A 25,175-nucleotide genomic window follows, 5' to 3' on the forward strand; every position below is an offset into this window, starting at 1 on the left:
ATCCACTAAAACCCATATTTGCATAGCTTTCGGTTAAATCCCAGATTACCAAACCTCCTTTAGCTTTAGTAGGAGATGGCATCAATCATCACAGGAATGCTTGGGCTAAGGGTTGTCTCTTTTTGCATCAGACACCTGAGGGCTAAACGCTTAAATTCAAATGTGATAGGCAATATAATTTTGCTGTGTTTGTTCTCAGATTACATGTTGGATCCCTTTATAATGGGAGTGTCTGGAGCAAATGGACTTGCCTGTAGTGGAGGGAGGTCTTCTCATCCTTGGTCTTTGTTGAGCAGAGAGGGCTGGAGGCTGCAGACTATGGGGGAAAAGTACTATAGCAAGGAACAAGAAGACAGGATGTCCAGAAAGCAGACAGCCAGTGGTGGCAAAAAGAAAAGTTTCCTGGGCTCCAGAAAGGATGTCAGCATTTGTGGCAGTTCAGATAGCTGGTGACTTTGCTGAAACCAAGCCCTGGAAGCAAGAAACTGCTTTGCACAGACACAGTGAGCAGGGAGAGATTGGTTTACAGAGCACTTTAATTTCAGTTCTGTCTGATCTAGTCTCTCTGAGTTAATCATTCCAGTAGTTTATTTAAAGAAGAGAAAAGAAAAAGAAAAATAAGAGTCTTTTGAGTTTAGCTTCCTTTTGGTTCTTACAAAATTCTCTTTAAGAATGTCTTGGAATGTCTTTCAGGATGTTCTTGCTGCTTTAGGGTCCCATGACAGTTACAGAGTTGCCATAGCTCCTTTTGTAGTCAGCAGAGAGAGGCAGGCAACCCCTGGAGTGGTTAAGCTGACCTGTCCTGCACACTCCTGCAGGGAGAAGAATTGCCTTTTGGCTGAGACTGTTTCAGCTTCACTCCTTTTGTAAAAGGAGTCTTTAGACAAGCGTGTTGCTTGAATCTGTGCTTCCCCAGCCATGCTTTCAAACTCAGTAGGGAAGACTTCTATTTCAGTCATTTGAATTACAGTGAATTATACTAAATTATTGAATTCATGTAGGAACACAGACATAAAATGAATTATGTGTAGTCTGGACATGGTAGTACTTGGAACTACTGTCTGAACTCTGAATCCTATAGAAATGATGCTACAAAAGAGGAAGGTGCTTTGAAACATTTCCTAATTGAGCGAACAAAAGCAGTGTGGTTCTGAGCAGGCAATAAAAGCTGTGAAGTGCTCCTTGTTACCTCAGGCTGCCCTATTTGCTTACAAGATTCTGTGTGTTTTCCAGAGCTTCAGCCAAGTTTGCAGCAGTCAGTAGAAATCCTTCTGCTGATGTTATTGGTCGCAAACTTAGGCCTTGCTTTTTCTCCCTAGCCAAGTGAATGGTTGTGCACTCTAAATGTTGTTGTGACCACTGCTCCTTTTGTATAATACAATGATGAATTGTGCTAAGGTTTCTGTGTCAAAATGTTCTGTCTTGGTAAGCTGCCTCTTGTGTTTGCTCAGGAAGTCCTGGGCAATTTACTCACCGGTTTCACAGTTAGGTTAGCTCTGATTTTGCAAAATGACGTTTGCTCAGGAAGTCCTGGGCTCTTTACTCACCGGTTTCATAGTTAGGTTAGCTCTGATTTTGCAAAATGATCCTTCCATTTATTTGATTTTTAATAAATTAGATCTGTGTTATGCTGTTGCCAGGCTGTGAAGCTCTAGTTGAAGCTCTTTCAGAATTTCTGTTGTAAATATATTACCTGGTGATTTAGATCTCTATTGCTTTACGCAACACTGTTCTGAATGATAGCTTGATACCACTTCAGCTTTATACTCTTTTGGGGAGGAGATGTGGACAGGGATACATTAATTTCTTCATTAGCAACTTGTATTATAATGTAAAGGATGTGAATTATGGGATGGTGCAATATGAAGTTTGCATCAGGAAGAGCTAGCGGGGCATTCAGCTGGGCTGTGCCCAATAAACGTTTTGTACAGCATTGTCACCACTTACTTTTTTTCATTCTGTTAGAGACAAAACAATATGATAAATGTTTCAGAACAGAAAAAAATCCTCCCTTGAGGGAATAACTTGTTTTCTTCTTGTGTATGTGAAGCCTGATGGCTTCATGCAATTATGCTGAGTTTGGAAGAAGAAATTTAGAAAAATACAATATTGGCATAGATGCGTCCTTTTCCATTTTGGCCATGGTGTGGGGTAGAGATATCTATGTCCTGATAAAGATAAGAGCCTGTGAAGGCCAGCATTGCAGAAGATGGAATAGGCAAACTTTTCCTCTTGCTGGCAGTCTTGTCAGTGCATGCGCATGCCAAAGAAAATAAGAAGTTGAAAACCAAACTGAAAGTGAAGAAATCAAAAGCAACAAACACCTGTGAGGCTGTGGCTAACATAGCCCTGGAGGTGCTAGATGATATGAGAGCAAAATTACAAATATCACATGGTTTGTGATCAGTGAAGGTAAGTAACTCAGGGAAGATGTCCATTTCAGTGATACATTTCATTGATACTGAATTGAAAGCAATCAACTTATCTAAAAGCATAGAGTGCTGCTGTGGTTTCTTTTGGTTATGGGTTATCTTGTACTGTTGTTAGGAAAAGTAGAGCCACACTGCACATCTTTCTTGCATTTTAGGTGAAGTTAAAACTATGCTGTACAGACAGGAGCTGTGTATTGAACCACTTCGCCTACTGAAGAAACTGATTTAGTTCCCTATAAGTCTTCACAGGGACCTTCCAAGTGTTTGTGGTCAGCATTAGGTGCTGCCAATGGAATGTCCTCTTGGTGGTAATACTTGTGAAGACATGCCACACCCCAGGCAGAGAACAGGAATGAATCTGGTCACGGCAGACCTTGTGAGACAGCCAGTATTGTGAGACAGACAGTCTATCAAGTTCTGTAGCTGACCTTGTGAGACAGACAGTCTATCAAGTTCTGTCTTGGAGACAGATGGCAAAGAAAGGGACTCTGGAAATGGCTGTATAAGGTTGATTTTGTCCTAGTAGAGGAGATCTGTTTTGAAAAGTTGAAGATGGAAGGAAATTTGAGTGAAAAGACCCCAAAATAATTGTGTTCACTTTCCTGAGGAAAGGAAGGATGGCGGAACAGCAGGGTAAAGGATAATGGGCTTTAGGAAAATATGCTTCACCCCATTTGGGGAACTGGTAGGTAGCTGTGCTTGTGTAAAAATGAAGGAAGGCAGGAGAGCTGGCAATTACTGAAAGACATTAAAATTGTGTTCGCTTTCCTGAGGAAAGGAAGGATGGTGGAACAGCAGGATGAGGATAATGGGCTTTAGGAAAATATGCTTCACCCCATTTGGGGAACTGGTAGGTAGCTGTGCTTGTGTAAAAATGAAGGAAGGCAGGAGAGCTGGCAATTACTGAAAGACATTAAACACACAATAGGAAATTAGTTGATGCAGAGAAAAGAGAGAAGCTCAGTAAGATACGAGTAAGAATGCATCAGGGTTTGCTTCTTTTAATGTTTCAGAATGGCTTCAAACAGGAAAAACAAAAACGCACAGCTAAGGTACGGGCATTTAAGGATAAGCCCAGAAAGGCTAATGTGATGTGGTAAAGACAAGATTACATTATTAAGAAGAGAGAGAAATGAGATATAAGGATGTTTAATATATGTCTTTACAAAGTGAGGAAAAATAATGACTTAGGGAAATACAGACCAATCTGTTTAACTTTGATACCCACAATGATTCTAGACAAATTAAGAGAAACTAGTGTAGAAATGCCCAGAACCCAGTAACGTGATAAAGTGGTTGGCTTGGATTGGGCCAGAACAAATCATATTAATAAAATCTCTTCTTTTAACAGGATAATTGGTGTCATAAGGGAAAAGCAATAGATGTGTTTGTGTTCTTTGTAAGGATGTGGTATGGTTCCATGTGACAGTCTTGTGAGGAAAATGTGGAAATACAGTAACTTCATATAAGCAACAAAGCAGATAACCTTGTTTTCATAAAACTGGACTCAAAGAATAGTGAACAGTGGTTCACTTTTGGGCTGGGAGCACCTCAAAGTGGGCATCTGCTTTTGGTCTGTTTCTCTTCTTTAATAACTTAGGTGATGAAACAAAGTTCACATAAAAAATCTGGAGTGGGCACCTAGTTTAATTACAGGCACATTGGAAATAGCATCAGACTCACAGTTGTGAATGCTGCAGGGACTTTTTTGAATCACGGGAAAAAAATTCAGAAGACACAGGCAAAGTACTGCTGTCCATAGGAAGAAGAAATGGGATATATCTGAGTAGGCAATGGGACTGCAGAAAGGTATTCTCTGCAAAGTGGTGGTTTTTCTGTTCTGAACAGCTTTTCCCAGGTAAAACAAGACTTCCAAAGGAATTCTATGTGCAATTTGGGGTAAAATGTGTCGCAAACATCAGTGTCAAATTGCAGGCAGTCTAAATTTAGAAAACATGGATGATTTCAAAAGGTTACAACAACATTGTACAGCCTAAAAAGGAGAAAAATGACATATCGTGACAGTAGTCTGACAGAGATGATGTTAAACAGAGAATAATGATATTTTATTATCAAAGACTACTGGAGGGAAGGGAAAAAATAAAGCAGTTTTATTGGAAGCCAAAAAGGTTCAGGTTGGATAGTAGGAAAAATGCTTTACTTATCAAGCTATTGAAACACAGAAACAGGTTACTTAGAAAGATTGGAGCCTCCCTCAGTGGGAGATTTTTAGGAGCAGGTTAGACAAATATCTGTCAAGGTCCACCTGAAAGTACCAGATCTCTACACAGTGCAAATGCAGTGGACTAAATTATTTCTTGACATGCCTTTTACCTCCTGTGTTTCTGTAGTTTTATGACAACAAAACAACAACAAAACAGAATCTTTTGTTCTTATAGCAGTCAGTACTAAAAGGAAGGTGCAGTCAGCTCAGAGGCTGGCAGCACTGGTATACTGCATGCTCAGTGCAACGGGTCAGATTATTGATCTATTCTAAAACCAGAAGAAAATAGAGATTAGTGCCTGAGATGCTTTTGGCATTCTTACATGGGATAACATTAAAGCAAGTTTGGACAAGGTGACTTTTTCAAAACTATCATTCATGCATCCCGTAAGTTCTGCATATGCGATGTGCTACCCAGTATTTATGTCTGTGCAGCCGGTAAAGATTGGGAAAGTACTAATTGCAGTTGCCCTGCTATTTGCATCTAAGCTACTGAAATAAGATGAAACCACCTTGACAACTGCAGGATGGAAGCAAATGTTACCTGACAGGTTAGTACAGATGCTTAAATCAGGAGCAGCTGGATGATTAAAGGCTGTAATTGCCCTAACAAAAGTGCAACTGATAATTTTCTTAAAAGCAAAGCTGATACTGATGCCTTATTTCAGTGGCCATCAGAATCAAGAAGAGCTGAACAGAGGGAAATGTATCAGCTGGGTCAGATGAAGAGTGAGTAAGACCTAAAAAGAACATCTGCATGACTGTGATGTGATGGCAATTTTAACTGACATTTCATGTGTTGTGATCATGCTATTTTATAAATCCATTGCTGAAGATAGCTTTGCATACTAATAACTCAATTACAGTAGCACAGGGTTGTGGCAGATGGGTGGGTGGAGGACTGTATGTCATCCTACTATGAGTCTTTGCATTTTGAGTGCCAGAAAATCATAAGGGAGGAGCCCTTTGCTACCACTGTAGAAGAGTCATAAGCACCTCTTCTGATACAGCTGCATAGGGCCATCAGAGCTACAGCCCTTTCAGGCAGGTTTTCACATGGATCCAGCCTTCTGTCAAATTATTCTTCCCCTTGGTCTTAGTATGCAAGATTTCCTTAGTCCTTTCTCCCTGTTTCCACTGTCTAAATATCCAAACTTGGGACTGAATATTTTGAAATACAAATATTATGAATCATAAAAAATTACAAGTTGGAAGGGAACTTGGAGGTTATTGGGTCCAGCCCCCAGCTCAAAGATGATTAACTTCAATGTGTACGGGTTTGCACAGGGTCTTCTCCATTCAAGTTTTGAACATCTCCAAGGCTGGAGATAACAGAGACTTGCTGAGTAATCTGTGCCAGTGCTTAAGTACTCTCGCTGGGAAAATTTTTAATTTGTATTCAGTAGGAACCTACGATCTTGCAGTTGGGCACTGTTGCCTCTCATCCTTTGCTGTGTTCCTCTGGGAAGCATGTGCCTCTGTCTTCTCCACCCCGTTTTAGGTAGCTCACGGGGTTCAGTTTGCCCCCCTTTTAGTTGCTTGTGTTTGGAAGTAATATTTGCATTCTATCAGTGCAGGCACTGAAAATACTACTGGTAAAGAAAATATCTGTAAATCACAAGGGAACAATAGAAGAAGTGACTAACATTAAATCGACAAAAATTGTTCATGTATAAAGTTGCCAAGATAACATTTCTAAATAACATCCTTGTGGGAGAATCACCAATATGTTCCCTTAGCGTGTCTCATAGGCTGGACATTTATAAGAGTTTCTCTCTTTAAGTTTATTCAAAGCTTAAAAGAGAGTTTCTATCCTTCCTTGGGAAAGGCAGCCTTTGGAGACTTCCTAGAAACAGTTTCAGTCTGAAGGGCTTTGGTTTTGCATACATTTCACATACCAGACTGTGTGGTATCTGAGAACCAAACTGAGAATGTCCGTTCAGTTTACATCTTCTACTACTTGCACTGCCAAACCTGAGGTAACAGATGCCATCACCGCTTCTCCCATACCCAGTTTTCCTCCTGGGATTACTAGTTGCTTAAAATAAGTATTATAAAGTGGATACAAACTGCAAGAAATGTGTCTGTGAATGCAAGAGAGAATATGTGTGTGTGTGTATGTGTGTGTGGTTTTGGGAGCATGAGAGAGAGAAATAGAATTATTATTCTCTCCTCCCAGAAGATCCCATGTCTCATGACAGGTTGAAGGAGATTTGTGTTTGGTGGGTTACTTTGACCTTTAGGGTAGAAAGCAGCCCTGTGGCACAGCTCAGATGGGCACGTAGGTTCTACAGTATGTCTGTATCCTGAGCTCTCCATGTGTTTCTTGTTTTCTGCTTGTAATGTCCTTCATCAAGGTATTCTGAGGAGATTTTACCAAATTATGTGGAGTCATGACACAGACTGATTAGCTATTTGGCCATGTGAGTTCACAATGCTTGAAATGAAATAAGAGCTACCGACAGCGCTCTTCTCTAGATGCTTCACTAGAAAATAGATGCTTTAAAAAAAATGTCTGTTGCCGTTCTGACTTCTTGTCATCCAAGCATTACAGTTAGCTTAACTCAAACCCAGTAACTTTGGTAAGAGTCTATCCAGGTTTTACTGTGAACAGCACACTAAGAAACAGCAGAGATCATAATTATAAGCTGCAATATTTACCAACACCCCAGGAAACTTCCAGTCCAGTGGTACTGCTAAATAATGTTTATCCCATAATCTCTCATTGAAGGACTGTATGAGTTAAGGAAATTATTTCTGTTTTGATTTGGTTTTTTATGCTTTAGGGCTTTTTTCCCCTTTAAGTTTTTATGTCATGAACTTGATCCTGGTCAACAAGGATAATTTATCTCCCTGTCTACTCAGATTCCCAAGCAAGCATGGTCCAGCACTGCATTGGGCAGGAGTATTGTACTTTTCTGTAGCTTCCTCTTTTGAGAGGCAAGGGAAAAGCCTGACTCATTACAAGAGGGACTTTTTGATGTATGTATGATAAGCTGGCATTGAACACGCATGCAATTTGATAGCCTGAGGAGAAAAAAATCACCATTTGAATTTTAGTTATGTGCATGGTTACAGGGACCTGTGGCAGCTTCACCTGCAAAAAACAGGCAGTAGAAATAGGAAATGAGACCAGATTCAACATTTTACTCATGAAGACTTGTTTGACCTGTAGAAAAATAGAACAAGGTTAATACTAACCTGTGTCATCATTGTCGTCATGGTTTCCCCCCTCCTGCCCCACACAGCTCAGAGTATACACATACAGTGTCTGCCATAATCTCCTTTTCTAATTGTAGTTGTATTCCCATAATCCCTTTTCCTCCTTATAGCTGCTTACATTCTCATACCTAGCCTTTTTTGCCCTCTTCCTCCTATGCTGGTGGTCTCAGAAATATATGTATTTTCTGACAGAAGTAAAAGTACAACTCTTTGAGACAGAAGTAGCAAAAGAAAAGTTGCCCTGTGCATGCAAGAACCTGTGTCTACGAGATCCTCAGCTGACCTCTGCCTAAGTAGCCGCCCTGCCTTGGGAGTTGGTCAATGATTTCCATGGTGGCGTGGGTGACTTCTGGTTTTTAATTCAAGACATGGTCAGCTGAACTTTTAAAGCTTTGGTGTAAAATAATCACAGTTCTAGTATCTGGACAGAAGGACTAACAGATATCCAGCTCTGTAACAAAAACAGAAGATCCATCTGTAAAAAGCAAAATTTTAATACTAGATAATGAAGAAAAATAGTTTTAAGAATATCATGAATATAATATGTGTAATTTATTTCACAATTGGTTTGTCACTTGTCAGACAGTTTCAGTGCCCTGAAATGCAAGTGCATTAAATTAACCCGAATTGTCATCATCCATTCAGTTTGATTAAACATGTCAGTGATGTGGCAACATTAAAACAATAGAGACCCTGGAAAGATAATGTCATTGTGGAAAAAAAACAAAAATGTAACTGGAAAAAGTCAGTGGAGAAGGCAGACGAGCATAGCTCAAGACAGTATATTAAATCCTGCTTGGGAATCTGACCCTGATCCGGCAAAGTGCTGAATCTCATCATTTAAGCATGTGAGTTCTTCCATCTCTAAGCATGAATATTGTCCCACTGAAGTAAGGGTGAGACTGAGTGAGTTCCAAGATTGTTGCTGTAGAGCTCAACATCTGTCAGACCAGAGCCTTCATAGACATGATGGGGGACACATCTTGCAACAAGATTTATGTATTGAATGGTGTTTGTGTAGGCGTTCCTGTGGTGCAAGTTCAGTGCAGCCCAGGGGTTCCAAAGGTAGTCAGAAAAATATTGTTATGTTTGGGCACAAAAGGCTATGTAGTGTTTTATACTGTAAGGTGCAAGTCTTTTTGTAATTGGACATTAAAAATGTAGAGCTATAGAAAAAATATTTTAAAAATCACATACGAAAGTATTTGATGTCTGGAGTTCTGCAGCTGAAAAGTTTCATTGATAAATTATGCCCTTGATTTTAATAGACTTCAAAATTTGTAGTCAAGAAGAATTACTGTTTTGTGCTACATTGGTAAAATGTCTTACATGGGATATATTTTCATACGAAAAGCTACTGGATGATACAGTATAAAACTTACAATTTGTTTCACTGTTTTAAGGGAAGCAGCTACTCCCTTACAGGCAATGGCTCTTCAATCAATGAGTGCTGTTAGGAGCCTTACAGATAGTCCAGGGGCTTAAGTACTGATTTAATCTTTGCAGGTATGTAACTGCTACAGAGGTTGTCACTACAGTTACATTGCTGCTTCTTCTGTGGAAAAATTCTAAGTGATAAAAATGAACGTACAAAATATTGCAGGTCTAAACTAATCTGCTGATACTGTGTGTTTGCTGATCTTTTTAGAGAACAAGGTCAAACCTCTGCTTCCCATGCATATGGGACAGGGCAGGGGTTTGCAGGAGTCTACCTGGACTTAGATGGAGAAAGGCTTGTCCAGAGTAGATTGTGACTCTGTGTCTCGAACAGGAAGCTGACAGGTTTGATGCTGCAAGGGCTATAATTAGTCTTATGCCTATGGCCCACCTTGTATCAGTGGTAGGTGAGACCTTTCTTTCCACAGTGCTTTCATCATCTTCCATGAAGCCCATCCCTTGTGTGTAAGATCCTTCTACACTAGGAATTAATTGCTGCTGGCAAAGAGGGCATCTTTCCCCTTGGAAGATTTTCTTGGGGGAGTTTCTCTACCGCCTATCTTCTGATTCCTTAAATCTATTTTATGTTGTGTATAGCTTTTGTACCTGAGAATTGGTGCTGTAGTAATCTGCATTGCTGATGCATTTGATGAATATAAGCAGCAATTAGCGTGCCCTACAGAACATGCTTTCACAGCAAATTTATTGCACTATAAGGTACTTTTATTTCAGTGAAAAGCAATCATGTGCATAGGAAAGCAAAGGGATAGACTGCTGTACTTGTGTTTGGGCAAGAAGAATTAAATGCAGAATGTAGTGGAAAAAAAATGGCAAAAGTTGCTCTGTATGTTGTTTACATAAATGGTAGACAAAAGGACAAATTTGTGGTTTGACAGTTTAATGGGAGCTCGTTTGGCTACAAATACTAAAACTACTGAAAACTAAAACCAGGTGGCTACTCCAACACTTCTTAATTCCTTTTTATATTCCCCTGATGTTTTGCAGCTGTGCAATGGTGGATCTGTGACTGATCTTGTGAAAGGATTTCTGAAGAGAGGCGAAAGGATGAATGAACTTATAATTGCTTACATTTTACACGAAGCTCTAATGGTAAGATAAGCTCTCAGTGAAAGGACAGTCAATGTTCAGCTCATATTTTTTTTCTTTGAATGAATGAAGATCATGTCCCCACTGTCATGGCACGCTATCTTATAGCAGTCTTTAATGAAATCAAGGTAATGTGTAATTCAGACAGTTCTTTTTGAACAAGCAAGGTAAAGAACAATTCATCTGTTGGTTTCATTATTAAGAGAATGAAAATTGATTTCTGACCATTCATTCCTTTCCTTAGTAAATACAGTTCTGCATTAAAATCACTCTTTTTTTTTGAGAAATAGCAGAAATACACCCAAAATACTGTTCAACTCCTTATGTCTGGATCCAAAACATTTTTTTATAGCAAAATGATCAGCAGATCTAGTGAATTCAAACACTGCTACAAGAAATATTTGTTTTTTGGCTAATCAGGATCAAGTGCCTTTATTCTTAATTTTGTTTAACCAGAATTTGACTTTCTGCAGTGGAATGTAGGCCTTAGCAGTTTTCTTTGAGATTATGCTCTAAAGTTATCGTGTAGATTTGTAGTGCTTTTTTTCTACTTTTATCTTAAAATTTCTGTTTGACATAAAGTGGGGCGATTAAAAAATATCTACTCCTCATAGTGTGCCAAGTGTTTTTCCAGTAAGTATGACATCTCTGGTTTTGGGTTAAAACAAAAAAGTATTTTAAGTTTTTTTCATACTTTTCTGCTACCTTTTTTCTTTTTTCCTGCAAATGTAATACAGAGAACAGAGCTGTAAGTAAAAAGTTCGTGTTTACTTCTCACCTTCCAGGGACTTCAGCATTTGCATGAAAACAAAACTATCCACCGTGATATTAAGGGAAATAATATCCTTTTGACCACTGAAGGAGGAGTCAAGCTTGTGGATTTTGGTATGTTATGTTTACTTATATATACAACCAATGTTGTACATCTGAAGTATGGAAAATAAAATAAATAGATAAGAAAAGATTAATTATATTATTTTTTATCAAGTTTTTTGAGCACTTCATTAAAAATCACTTGGATAACCAAAATTTGAAACAAAACAAGAGATAGTACTTGAAGGCAGCAGAGGGGGAGATATTATATAGTTAATCCCCACTTTCCAAAGTCTGAGAAGACTGACAGATTACTTTTGACAAGTTTAAACCTAAGACTTGGCATTAAATGAAAAGGTTCTGTTCAAGTCTGTTAGGCCTAAAGTTATTCTTGAGTGCTGTCATTTGGTTTTACCACCAGAAGGCAAACGCAGAGACACAGGTAAGTGGCTGCAACCTGTTATTTGTCAGCCATACCACAGTGATTTGCCTTAAAAGTGTATCAACTGTAAGAAGGATATAGAAATTTGCAATGCTTGTTATTATAAACTACTGTCCTCTGGTAGCATACCACTTTCTAATGTTTAAATTCAATATATTGGTCACTACTTTGTAGCATAGCAGACAATTTTAAATATCATGATTCAGTTCAGCAGATGGAAAATCTTCATTTTTCCTTTACCTTCCTATTTTGTTAATGAAATTTATTCAATTGACACATAACAATTTTTTTAACTAATCATGGGATTTTAAGTCTCATTAATGTAGCGTCTTCCTGCTGGTAGGTTGTATTTATGCATCTCTCATTACTTCACAGACAAAAGCCCCAGAACTATTAGGGTTACTAATTCTTCTGAAAATTCATGTATGTATTTTAATTGTTCATTATTTTATTCCTCAGATCAAATATTCTGTTGAAAAGCCTTCAGACTTCCTAAATTATCTACCATACACTTACTATTATTTTCTGATAGTCTGGAAGTTTAATGTGAGGCAAAATCAATATTTTTGCCCACAGGTTTTTAATGTGTTGTGGATACTAATTTTTTTTTAAGTGCTGAAGGCAATTAGAGCTGTGCAGGATCAATGCTTCCGAAAATTAATTCACTTATGCATATGTCAAAACATACAAGCTGTAGGGATGAGGACCTGAATTCTTTATTCCCCCGTTACTGCAATCTACTGCTAAGGCTGTAATTGAAAAATAATCTTAAAATCTTGTGGGAAAAATTGTGATGCCAAAGCACAGATGAGAACGTGTGCAAGAAACAAATATGCATACACACACTTTTATATGGGTTGGAGAGGGGCCTGTAATAATATCTGCAGTCCTTCCTCTCAAAGAAACTACACCTTAACTTAGCAATGGATAGAAATTTTATCTTCCTTGGTTTTATTTTTTTAAATTTTTTTTCCCCAAAAAAACAATCTGAAGCCAATAATGTCTAGTTTCAAATGGAAAAAACTTACACACATTCACAAAATGATAATGGAAGACATACCATTCAGCCTTCAGGCTGACGTTTAAAGTATTCAGCTGGGATTTGGGAGATTTTGTTCTTCTACTTAAGAGGATTTAAACCCATATTAATCAGATTCCAAGAGTATTTTTTAGCCCGGAATGTGAGTTGATCAAAATCTCTCGTGTTGACACTGCTATGGACTGTTGTACATAAATGTTTATTGGATCAGGGACTGAAACTCATAGCCATCTTTTTACTGTATAAGCCTGTGAATCTGCAGGCTGCAGAGTGAGATAGACACGAAGACACAATCTCTTTTTTTCCCAGTAAATACTCAGTGGAAGCAAAATTTTTGTTTTAGGTTGAACCAATTATTATGTGGGGCCAAAGAGACAAACAAAAGCAACTCAAATAATCACACAGCCCTTTCTAGCATGCACACAACCTTTTTGTTGTGGAGAGGGAAGCAGAGACAGTGGATCAAGGACTCCTTCAACCACCAAACACACTTAACAGCAGAAGTGAACCCTTCCCAAGATAATTTTGTTTGCGCCGTTCTCCTGCGTGACGGTTCATGACGAGGTATTCCTGAAGAACCCTTTGCTCTCCTCCACTGATACTCTTTATGGTGGTTTTCATTTAAACAGGTGCATAAACCCTGTATCTGAAAGATGGACGTGTGACATGACTTATGTAGTACAATACTAGAAAAGGACCTATTCTCAGTCTGCATGTGTTGTGTGGTCATATAACTTCAATTTGTGTCTTTCTTTTTCTTTTTTCTGAAGTACAGTTAGGAACTTCTTAAGAATCATAAGTGAAAAAGCAGTTAACCTTCAGTGAATTAAGTCACCTTTGAGAATGGCTTTTTATTGTTTGTTCTTTTTGTACTCTAAACTTGGGTGTTTAGTGTACCACCACTGTGCGTCCTTTCTTGCACGGCAGTACTGACTTTCCAGAAGCTTAATTTTGTGACACAATTTATTCACATTGCCTTATGGCTGTTGCGTCATAGGCATTTTTGAATGCTGTGACCATGGTTTCTGAACACTGCACAGTCTGTAATGGGTGACCCTCACAACACTCTTATGAGGAAGTACATTACTGTAATTCACAGTTAACAGCTGGCAATCTGAAACTCTGAGAGACTGAGCTCCTTGAGGTGACACAGAAAGTCTGTGGAAAAGCTCTCCCAAAATCCAGGCTAACAGCCTGAACTGTTTGCCTTTCGTAGAGGTATTGATAGTGAAAGAGATGAGAAGGACTTTGGAAGAATACCATGGCAGTGTTTCACCCAGATTGCTTTGAAGAGTTAAATTTTTGCTTTCCCTTAAAATTCTGCTGTAATATTGCCTAGTCATAGAACGGTCTCGGTTGGAAGGGACCTTAAAAATAATCTAGTCCCCCCCCCCGCCATGAGCAGGGACATCTTCCACTAGCCCAGGTTGCTCAAAGCCTCATCCAGCCTGGCCTTGAACACCTCCAGGGATGGGGCATCCACAGCTTCTCTGGGCAACCTGGGCCACTGCCTCACCACCCTCATAGTGAAAAATTTCTTTCTAATATCTAATCTAAATCTGCCCTCTTTCAGCTTAAAACCACTACTGTTTGTCCTATCACTACACTCAAATCACCCCAGTAATATTCTTGTGTCTAAGAAACACGCAGTCCCAGTTGATAGATTAATGATCAAATGAAGTAAATGACCTTATAGCATCTCCACACCAATGCCTCTGGAGCTCAATTGCTTATCAAGGAGGTGCCAGATAGAAGTTTTGGTTTAAACTGTCCAAGCCGCAAGAAGTTTGAAATACTGTTACCAGGGAAGCATCCTCTCTCCTCGCATCCATCCAGTATGATAATTTACATCAGCAGAGATAAACAAAATCATCCTTTTTTACTACAGATAATGAGTAGCAGCCAAGGGGATCTACTCCAAGCACATCCCATGATCACAGATTCAGTCCCTGAATTCATTTAACTTCTAGACACATTACAAAATCTATATTTTCCTTGTAGGAACACAAGGTTTACTGAAGGCAGTTTTGCTGCCTGAATGTTTGTGGGAATTAGCTGTTAAGCTGTTCTGGTGGAAAACCTTTAGGGAGGGATGTTATGCCTGAGAATTGCAGCAATTATGCTCCAAGCAAGGAGCATCTTTTACTATATCAATACAAATAATAAATAGCTGCAGTGTCTTCAAATGTAGCTGCTATGTTTTCTGTATAGGATAGAGATTTTATAGGAAAATAGCCATTTATATTAAAGTAAGTGCCCTGCAGCATTTTAAAGGTTGACAGCTATATCATGTATTATATAAAAAGAGTTGGAGGCAAGCAAGGTGTGAATCAAATTCCTTTTTTATAAATGTTCTTAATTATATTCACATTTGCTCATTAGTGTTCTGGGAAGGAAATATTTTATATCTGTTTCTCAGACTTCTGTTTGTATGCAGTGGATTAATGTTTAAAGAGCTAGATTTTAAAATAAATTCTAGCCATTAAAGGTGCAGAAAAGCACCTAATAACCTTTTCAGAAACTTCTAACATTTAAAGCCAAATTAATTGAATGCTAGATACCTTTTGAAAGTCTTGTGACAAATTTATCTGCAGCTTTTACTGCCTAAATATCTTTCAGTGTCTGACCTTGTTTCACCAGTTAAAAAACTGGCCTGAAGTCACTTGCGCGCATAGCACACCTCATCTGTAATAAAAATTCATATATGCATCTGAATCTTACAATGTGTAACCAATTTCATAGAGAGCTGAGTGTATAAAATCTGCTTATGCTGACAAATACTTGCTTCTTTGAATAGTCCCTCTCAATTAATTTTCTTTTCTTGAAATCAGGATGCTGGAAAGGGCCTTTCATGTGTTAAATAATGTTATTCTAAGACACAGTTCCTGTTTGGAAATTCTGAGATGTCAAATAATGTGCTGTACCAAAATGGCAGACAAGAAACTTAGCTGTATTATTATTGTTATTATTTTAACTTTGGTCTGAAAAAGTCCAAGTGACGTTTCATTTTGAAAGATTTCATGTGTTTCTGAAATCCCCTGCCATCACAGTAAATATGGGAGCTTGGGAGCTTTTCATGCTTATATGTTATTGAAATAAGAAGATCCTAGAGGACAAAATTCCTTATCAGCAAACCAGACAGGTTGCTGGTGTGTGGAGAGTCATGGAGGAAAGAACCATTTTTACACAAAAAGTTTTGAAACATCTGTAGTCATGTGGCAAGCGATTCTTTTAGCTAAAAAGAGGAGAGTGTAATGCTGATGGAAAATTCCTCTTCAGCTATGTTTTTGAGGGTTGACCTTGTAGGCTGATAGTCTTGAACAAGAGCACAGGTAGCACATACTTCTCTGGGACTGCTGAAGCCTGCCGTCACAGACTAGAAATATCTCATGATGAGCAGCTGCTACCTTGGAAATGTCCAGAAAAAATGTAAGTATAAATTGTACTCCACCACTTAGGCAAATGCATAGTTTTCCAGCAGCACTGTTCTTACTGAAGTCCTTCTATGCATCAAATGAAAACATACTTTCATACCACATGTAATTAGACTGTTGACATTATTACCATGAAAGGTCATTGGAAAAAAAAAGTCATGAATCAGGATGGATATTGGAAATATTCACATTCCCATAAGGAAAATAAAATGTTGGAGGGCTCATTAAATCCTTGGAATTCAAGCCTATTTCTAATTACAGGAGATCTCATGGTTCCCCCAGTTTGCCTAGTACTGTCAGTGTGGGAAAGAACATATTGAAAAGGATTGGCACTGTCAATTTTCAGTTTCTTATTAACCATTTCATTAATGGGATCTAAAACTCTCATCATTAGAGTTCCTGGATAAGCAATACATGGTTAAGATCTAAGGTCTTTTATAGGTAAAGCAGGTTCCAGTGGAAGACATGGAAAGAAGGTAATGCAATCTCACTGCTGCTGGCAGATGGTGGAAAATTACAAGCTGTTCTTCATGCAGTTTAATGAATAATGACTTCAAGGGTCCCTTTAGTAATGTGGATAAAGAGATTGCATAATTAAAATATGTAACATTAGTGGAATATATAGTGAAGGTAAGATGAATTTTGTACTTCAGACATGCTTAGTTTGCCTTTTTCTGCTTTTGTTTCAAATGTTAGAAGTGTTGGATTTAAAAGCTGCACGTGATTATTGTCTTTGCATCCCAAATTCAGTTTCAGATGTCATACCTTGCATGTAGTTAGCACAGTTTTATCATGGATGTATAGTAGCCTGACTCAAGTAGAGATTTAACCCGAGTATGACTCATTGGGGGAAAAAAATGGATTGTGGGAGGGAATACTGTATTGCTTTATTTAGACATACTGAAAACTGACATTAGTTTGTTCAGTATTTGAACTATTTCTTCCATGTAGTTTGAGAAATGCAGGTAGACAGAGGTCAGCTTTTGTGTCTGGAATGTACTAGGGTTATTATTTTGATATGGAGAGAATGATCATTCTTCTTTTAAAGATAGTTGAAGTCATCCAAAGTTAAGAGCCAAGGAAATCTTAATGCTGGCATTTCGGGATGGCTGTCTTATCCAAAATTACGATCTGGTGAAACAAGCCCATTATACGACACTCTCTTTGGTAGTGTATTTTTATATTAACTCCATTTTTGCTTTAAAATACATACCTAACTTCATTTAGGTAATACTAAATAAACATATTAAGTTCATTTCATAATTCAGTTGAGTTCATAAATTAAATTTCTTGGAATTTGTTTTTTTTTCCCCCTAGAAAGATTATGTAGTAATTCTACCAACATTCTCTGGTGTGACTCAGTAGTGGTGTGCTACTTCTTCTTTACAAATTATGGAATGCTTGTAATGCTTTACCACTATCAGTGATCTGTAACAATTGATCAATGTAAGTTAGACTGCGTATTTTTGTTATGTTTTGTTGCATTATATTCTTACCTATTCTGATACAGAAATACAGACCAAAACATTTAAAATTCTGTGACTGTACTAAAAAGGTTGAGTTTTTGAAGTGTAGATGAGCCAGCAGCTGCTATAATGATGAACTGAGAGTAGTAAAATCAGTTACACTGGACAGTATGTCCAAAATAATTGTGACAATCTCAAAGTAATTAATGAGTCCCTGGTAGGACTCCATCTTAATAGTTCCATCTGCTTAATTGCTCACCTCTCCTGGTTTTCTTATTCATGAAGAAACTTTCTGCTTGTCTTGTGGGGAAGGCATCCGAAATCTTGTGTCAGAAATCGGAGAGAGAATCATAGCACTGAGCTTCATTCTTTCACCATGACCCCTCACCAATTCTTGTGTTCCCTTGCTGTGACACAGTGCTAAGGCCGCTCCCTGCCATCAACAGGCTTGATAGATGCAGTTTGTTGACTGATGACAGATCATTCCAGCAAGCCTTGTGTGGCACATGGCATTGCAGAGGGAGAGCTGTCTCACAGCACTGTGCTGCAAATGCACACAGCACAGGTCAGGCTGCAATGGATTGAGTCTAGAGCCGCCTTGTGCTCAGTGAATAGGTTGAGAAGTCAGTCGTCAGTGATCCTAGTTTGAGTATCGGGGCATTTGGGGGAAGGACAGTTTAATCTCTGTCCCTTTTAATATATATCACAGTTCCCAGCCTTGCGTGTCCTGCTGACTTTGAAGAGGAGCTCAGCATGACCTTGAGTAGTTTTCCAAACTTACGCAGATTACTTATTCTGGAGTAGTCAGAATATCCTATTGCGTCTCTTTCTTCTTGCCCTGCATTAGCTACAAATGCTGTCTGAATCATTCTGCAAAAATGAAACAATTAATTAAAATAATTTAATTTGAAAGTATTCAAAAATAAAATCGTTTTCTTTCTGCCCTTAGCTTACTTTAAGCAATGAATCATAGCAAGACTTACATTTGCGTTAGTCATTCTAGCATGCATCCATAATAAAGCTGTCTGCTTCACTGCTTCAGATCAAAACCGGACTATTAATGTGTTGTCATTTCTGCAAACCATATAGCATGGCATTCACATGTTGCTTCTAAAAAGCATTTACTAGGGGACTATGGCAGAAGCCAATAAAAGTAAAAGACTTTTGAAGAAAACTTTCTTTGTGAGCAGCTTGTCAAACTGCTTTGAACCCAATCAAAGTAGTAATTCCAAATTTTTCAAACTAGGGTTAGCAGGGATCAGATGGATTGCATTGACTTGAGCTGTGGAGCATTTTCATTGTTGAATGTTTCATTATTTGTTGAAGGCTTAGTCCTTAAAAACCCATTTTATGGGCCATGTGTGAATGAAAACCTTTGTGCTGTCCAGTAACAACAAAAAGAAATCCTGTGGCCAAGTGCTGTATCTGGGATAAGCTGTTCACTTGGTCTTTCAAATATTTTCTTCTACGAATTCACATAAAGATGTCACTGATGGCTTAAACATTAAAGAAGCTTGACACAGAAAGCTGATGTCATATGCCAGAGACACATGAAGCAAGAAAATAGCCCTTTCTGGCCAGCAAATACTTCCTCTTGGTTCTCTCATGTCACAACATAGTCATCTCTTGAGGTTATTAGAAACCCACTGCTCTCACCTGTGTATACTAATATTTTTACCTGAAAGTTGGAACCCAATGACTCATTTGTTCTGACGTATTCCAGTCCTTAGGTATTTTAAATATTCTGTCCCATCAGTATAGATGTTGCCAGTAACCCTGATAATCTTAACAGGAAAACCATGTCATATAACAAGGAGAAAAATCTCCAGGATTTTCCCAGTCATAAAGGGAAAAAAATTCTCTTTAGGTCTCATAATTGGCAGTGAGTTTGAAATCTAATATGTAAGGAAGGCAACATCTAAGGAGGACTTTCCTCACCAGTGTACTGCACCAGATTGTGTATCGCTGCACAAATCCCTGAGGCTCCAGAGAAGACTAGTTCCCCTATCAAAATACATCTGACCAATTGTGCATCATGAAAACAAGTGTTCCTGTGCATCTCCTTCAAGAAACCAGCTGAACCCCTGAAGCATGAGATTTGATTAGGATCATTAACCTTGTGCTGCACTAAAGTGTCAGGAGCATGTGGAGGGCAGCCCATGGTCACCTGCTCTACTGGGGGCTATGGAGAAAGGGTGCAGTCAGAACTGTAGACTAACGAAAGCTAGCATACACTGCCACACCATCCTGCCCAATCTCCTGTCATATGAAAGTTCTCTGATTTCTTAAAGAAAGAAGCTATATACAAACTTTTTGTTTAGAAAATATTATATATCTCACAGATGTACAGAAAATTCTGCTTTTTTTCAGGTTGCTGTTTGCTGGTTTATTATTGGTATGTACCATGTAGTGATTCTGTATCTGATTTAGGATTTTTGTTTTGTTCCTTATATGCCTCAAAATGCCTTTTCTTTGTCTTTAATCCACATGGTGACTTTGCTGTGAAAGCCACTGGACTCTGTTTCCTTTGGTTTCCCATTTATATTGCCTCTATTGTTTATTTTACAGTATAGATTCACTGGCTTTTATCCCCCTTTTACTCCATGGCTCTTAGTTTTATATTAAACATGATGGATTTTTTGTCTCCCAGGTAGTTCATATACATGGTCTTCTGAATACTAAGTTTTTTATTTTTCCAGAGTTGTAAACGGCCATTTGGTTAGCTTTTGGATATGCCCTATTTCAGTTCAAGATTTGCATCTGCAGTGTGTGTTTTCCTAAGTGTTTGGGAAACTCTAGTTTTCCAGTGACCATTGTCTTGGCAGTCTGTTTCATTGTTAAAACACTATGTGCATTAAGACAATACATAAAGACAGGGGATGTGGTGAGAAAGGACATGGAAATGGCTGAAGCACTCAATATCTTCTTTTCCACAGTCTTTACTTGTAGACTGGCCTTCAGGAATCCCAGGGCCCTGAGACCAGTGGAGAAGTCTGGAAGACTTACCTTTGGTAGAGGAAGATCAGGTTAGGGAGGATTTAAACAAACTGGACATACACATCTGTGGGACCTGATAGGATGCACCCAGAAGTGCTGAGGGAGCTGGCCAATGCCATTGCAAGTCTTCTCTTGATGACCTTCAAAAGGTCTTGGAGATGGGGGAGGTTCCTGAGGACTGTAAGAAAGCTATTGTCACTTCTTCAAGAAGGGCAAGAAGGAGGATTCGGTGAACTAAAGGCTGGTCAGCCCCACTTTGAACCCTGGGAAGGTAATGGAGCAAATAATCCTGGAAATCCTTTCCAAACATATGAAGGACAAGAAAGTGATTGGCAGTAGGCAGCATGGATTTATGAAAAGGAAATCATGTTTATTGTAACATAACACAACACCTTTCAACATAAAGTGAAAACTGTAATTTTTGGCACCTCATTTCAACTTTGTTTCCTATTTATTTCCATCATGTTGGTCAGAAACTGGTTTTAGTTATAGATTTGAGTACTTATCACTGAGCAGTTGTTTGTCATGCATGCTTTTCTGTCAACAGCTCACCCATGGAAATTATTATCTCTGTGGTCTTTTCATTTAAAAGTCTGGTTTTGAGGTCAGTTGATAGTATCTGAGGAATCCTGAACATTGACATTGTTTCAAAAAGGTTCTGAAATGTCTCTTGTGAAGTCATCAAACCAACCACTTGTGTCCTTATGTCCCATTAGTAACATTTTTTTATTAAATATCTTTATGTTTTCTCTCCATGCCAAGTAATTAAATCTGGGAGAAACTCTCCGATCTCCCTTTACAGTTTTAGTGGGGATGCCACCATACCTGCAATACGGTTGCATGTGGTAATGCACCTGGTGTGTTGTGACGTTTGCCATTTGGACTATCAGAATTGCTTTGTTTCAGTCTTGTTCTTTCCTTGTTTCCTTTTGTCATTATGGAGTGTGAAGGAACTATGTGTATTAGTTTTTTAGCATTTTGTATGCATTTCAGCTAATCTGTCTGAAATTCCCCTCTCTGGATATGTACCATTACACAAATACAATCTGAAAGAACGAAACAAATAAATGAGGCAGTGTCAAAGATAACAGCAGTTACAGAGGGGTTGAGTTATGATGCCACAGTTGTGTGGGAAGTAGCTACTTCTCTGTCTGCATCTTGACAAGAATGGTGCCTACTTCTCAAAGTGAAAAGCCTTAAACTATTAGGATCCGTTGTCTCCAGATGTAGGAAAAAGGTGGAGTTGAGCGATTTGTAAGGGACTGCCTTAACACCATCAGACAGAGAGGCAAGGAGGGAGAGGTCACTTTTTGCAGGAAACAGCATGGAACAGGGATGCCAAAACATATCTGCCAGCGGGCTTAAGGGGAATGCAGTGTAAGATGCTGCTGCTGGTTTACATCTGTTTTGCTAGGAGATTTAAAAAAAGTTGGGGAATAATTCAAAGCATTTCAACCTACTTAGATCTGCAGGGTTAACAGTGTGAGCAGTTTTTGGTCCAGAGAGTAGCTTGAGGAATGATCAGTTGCAGGTTTTTAATCCAAAGAAGGTCACAAAGAGGATGCTTTAGTAGGGAAGTGGACACTGAAGGCACAAATGAAGAAGGGGTAGAGGAAGAGGTAACCAGAGGCAGTGTAAGAGGTACAGTGTAAACTAGAGTGTCTGTGCGTGACTGTATGTGTATCTGTGTTTTTATGTATGACTACTGTGGCTAGCGTGTTAGGAACACAGTCTCCATGCTGCGTGCTGAATGTGAATTCAGTAGAATTCGCTAGGGCTCGCCATTCCCCCATTAGCATCAACCAGTAAAACGTGCATACTTCTGCCACAGGACATAATCATAAAAGGATGTAGTATAGCCTCCCAATTTAGATCAGAACAGTGGCTGCTCAGAGTGGGCGCTGTTATGAGACAAAGCTTTCCAAGTAAGAGGGCACTCATTTCTGCACTGTTTTATTGAGTGCTGAGGTCATAAGTAGGTCGCTTTACTTTCAATGTTATTCCAATATGACAGGTTTTGCAATGAAAAGCTTGAATAATATTCATGGTAAATCTGCTAATTTCCAGTTTTTATTAGTAAACTAATGCCTGAAAAAAGAAAAAAAAAGCCTTTTTCCAACTACATGGACAATGTTTTCTTTTGGATATAGTGTGCATTGGTACTATTAATGCACTTATGTATTAAGCTCTTCACTTTCATAAGATTTACAATTTGTATTTAATAAAACACTGTTTTATAACATATTTTTAGATTTTCTTAGGAGAATATTTGACTTGTTTTTAAACAAAGCAGTAGTAAAGGGGAAGGGGAGGAGCAAGATGTTTTTGTTAGAAAATATACAAGTTGAAAAAAGCTGGCCAGCTATATGCTTGACTGGTTACTGAAATGCTGGAAGAAATGTTACTAAGTATGGAATAACATAATTTTTTCTCTATACACAGAAAAAGCCCAAGGAAATATCATTTGTCATAAGACCTATGCTACATAATCTGAAATGCCACTTTACTGCTAAGAGCAAAAGGATAAAAAAAAAAAAACAAACAAAAAGCACACAAAACCACCGAGAGCCTAAAGAAAGTAGGGTTAACAATTCAAATTAAATTAGCTTTTTACTGAAAAAAAAAAAAGGAGGGAAGTGGAAAAAAAATCTTCAGTTTATTTAATAATTACAGTTCAAAGAGAAAAAAAATCAGTGCACAGACAGAAGATTGTGCACATTAATGTTCCACTTTTATTTTGTTCCTTATCTCTACAGAAAGTTATGATTATTTATAAAATATGACACTGGAATCATAAAAATTCAGTTACTGCCTTTCTTTGCCTGCAGATCTGAATCCTGGTTCCTCATCCAAGACTGCAAAAAACAGCTTAGCACAGGGGACTCCCACAAGACGCAGAAAGGGAAAGGGGAGATTAGCCTTCTCTCTTTCCAAAACCGAGGATCACGCAACGATGTCCGTTTGCATCACTGCAACAGTGACAGACCCGTGATGATGTGTGCTTACTCCTTGCTTTCTGAATGACGTGTTTTGCTGAGGGCTTGGAACAGCCACAGACTCCGTGAGCCGGAAGCTGGACCTCAGACAGCTCCTTGAGGCAGCAGAAACAAAGCCCCTGCTTAGCTGAGCTGAAGCAGGATTCATGGACTTTGTGCTAAGACTCAGATTGTCCTGCTTTCCATGGTGCAAACACTGTGTATTGGCCTTTCTGCAGGCATGGAGAGAGAAAGAGATTCAACTTTCTCAAGCCTGGAGTAGACTAGAGAGAGGCAGCCACATAAGCAATGGTTGTGTTTGTCTCAAAGGAACAGGCAGGATCTTTTATTTCTGCCTTATTTTTAGTAGTTATGTGCATTTCTGTGACAGGCAAATGGAGATATTTTGTGAATCGGAGCTGAACGCATAGCTTTAGAGTGAAAAAACAGATCAAACCCTCTATGGTTTCTTGACCACCACTGAAAAAAACCCAAAACAATAAAATTCTATCTAACAGAGGTTTAGTTAGTATTTCCACTGGGCAGTTAATGTGAATTGCTTCTGTTATGACCCGTCTGCAGGGTCTTCAGGAAGATAAGGTCCATGTTTAAACCAGACAGTACAGTGGTCCTCACTGGAGCTTCATGTATTTCAGAATAATGAAATGGCACTCAGAGTGAAACTGATCCTTTTTACCTTCTTAAAGAGAAAGCAGACGAATGTATGAAGGCAAAGTAAGTGAGCTTCAGTGTCAATCAGACTGAGGTTGGAACAAGAGGAGAACACCACACCTTTTTTGCCAGCTATGACATCAGCACTTCAGATTATGCCTCTGGTAGACCTCGCAGTTGGCTATGACTCATAAATCCATAATAGTTCAGGACTTGCTAGTGTAGGGGCTGTTTTTCTCCATGTGTGGACCTTACAGTTGATTGTGACTCATAAATCCATGAGAGTTCAGGACATGATAGCTGAGGGGTTTGTTTTCTTCTTGTGTTGTACTCTACCCTTTGCACATATTAGAGATATTTCCAACCAGTACGTCCTTGTTTTGTAAGGAAGGAAATTAGTGGCAGGCTGGTCAGAAGTGTGCTGCAGCCGACCTGAATTCCTAATATCTGGGTGTCTTTGAATTTAAAACCATAAGGAATCTTTAGACTTCAAAGTTCACTTTCCAGCTCTTGGCCTGAAATAGTTAATTCCTTAAACTACAGCTCATGTTACAAAGCTGATTTGCAGGCATTTGATGTTGCTTTGAGAGTGTGCTTTGAGCATGGAGAGACTTCTGTTTTTGTAAGAATTTTTGAGGTTTCCTTGTTGTTCTGTTGTTTCTTCTTTATGGCAGAGCAGCTAAGAGATGAGGATAAGTATCTTTTATAGTGTTCTATCTGAAATATATAAATACTGAAACAGAGGTCTAGTGTCAGTACTGAGCATTAAAAGAAAAAAGAATCTGTGGAAGGTATAGTACTTTTATTTTCCCCCTAAAGTGCTTTACCGCTCTCCTAAAACAGGCTATGAAAAAACTGTAATTAGCCAGTCAAAATATATGGAGTCAGATTACTAATGAAATGCTCATTTGGGAC

General features: G+C 38.6%; 1 protein-coding gene across 1 annotated transcript in view; it reads left to right on the top strand.

Moving 5' to 3' along the window:
• The window catches only part of LOC104462949 (myosin-IIIa-like), a gene marked incomplete at its 3' end in the record, with an annotated part of 67,687 nt that overhangs the window by 14,607 nt on the left and 27,905 nt on the right, over nt 1-25,175 (top strand). The window contains 2 exon segments of the mRNA XM_010075106.1: nt 10,321-10,425; nt 11,208-11,307. Coding sequence (XP_010073408.1) covers nt 10,321-10,425; nt 11,208-11,307 — 205 coding nt within the window.

This window comes from Pterocles gutturalis, unplaced genomic scaffold (assembly GCF_000699245.1).
Source record: "Pterocles gutturalis isolate BGI_N339 unplaced genomic scaffold, ASM69924v1 scaffold8232, whole genome shotgun sequence".
Classification (NCBI taxonomy): Eukaryota; Metazoa; Chordata; class Aves; order Pterocliformes; family Pteroclidae; genus Pterocles; species Pterocles gutturalis.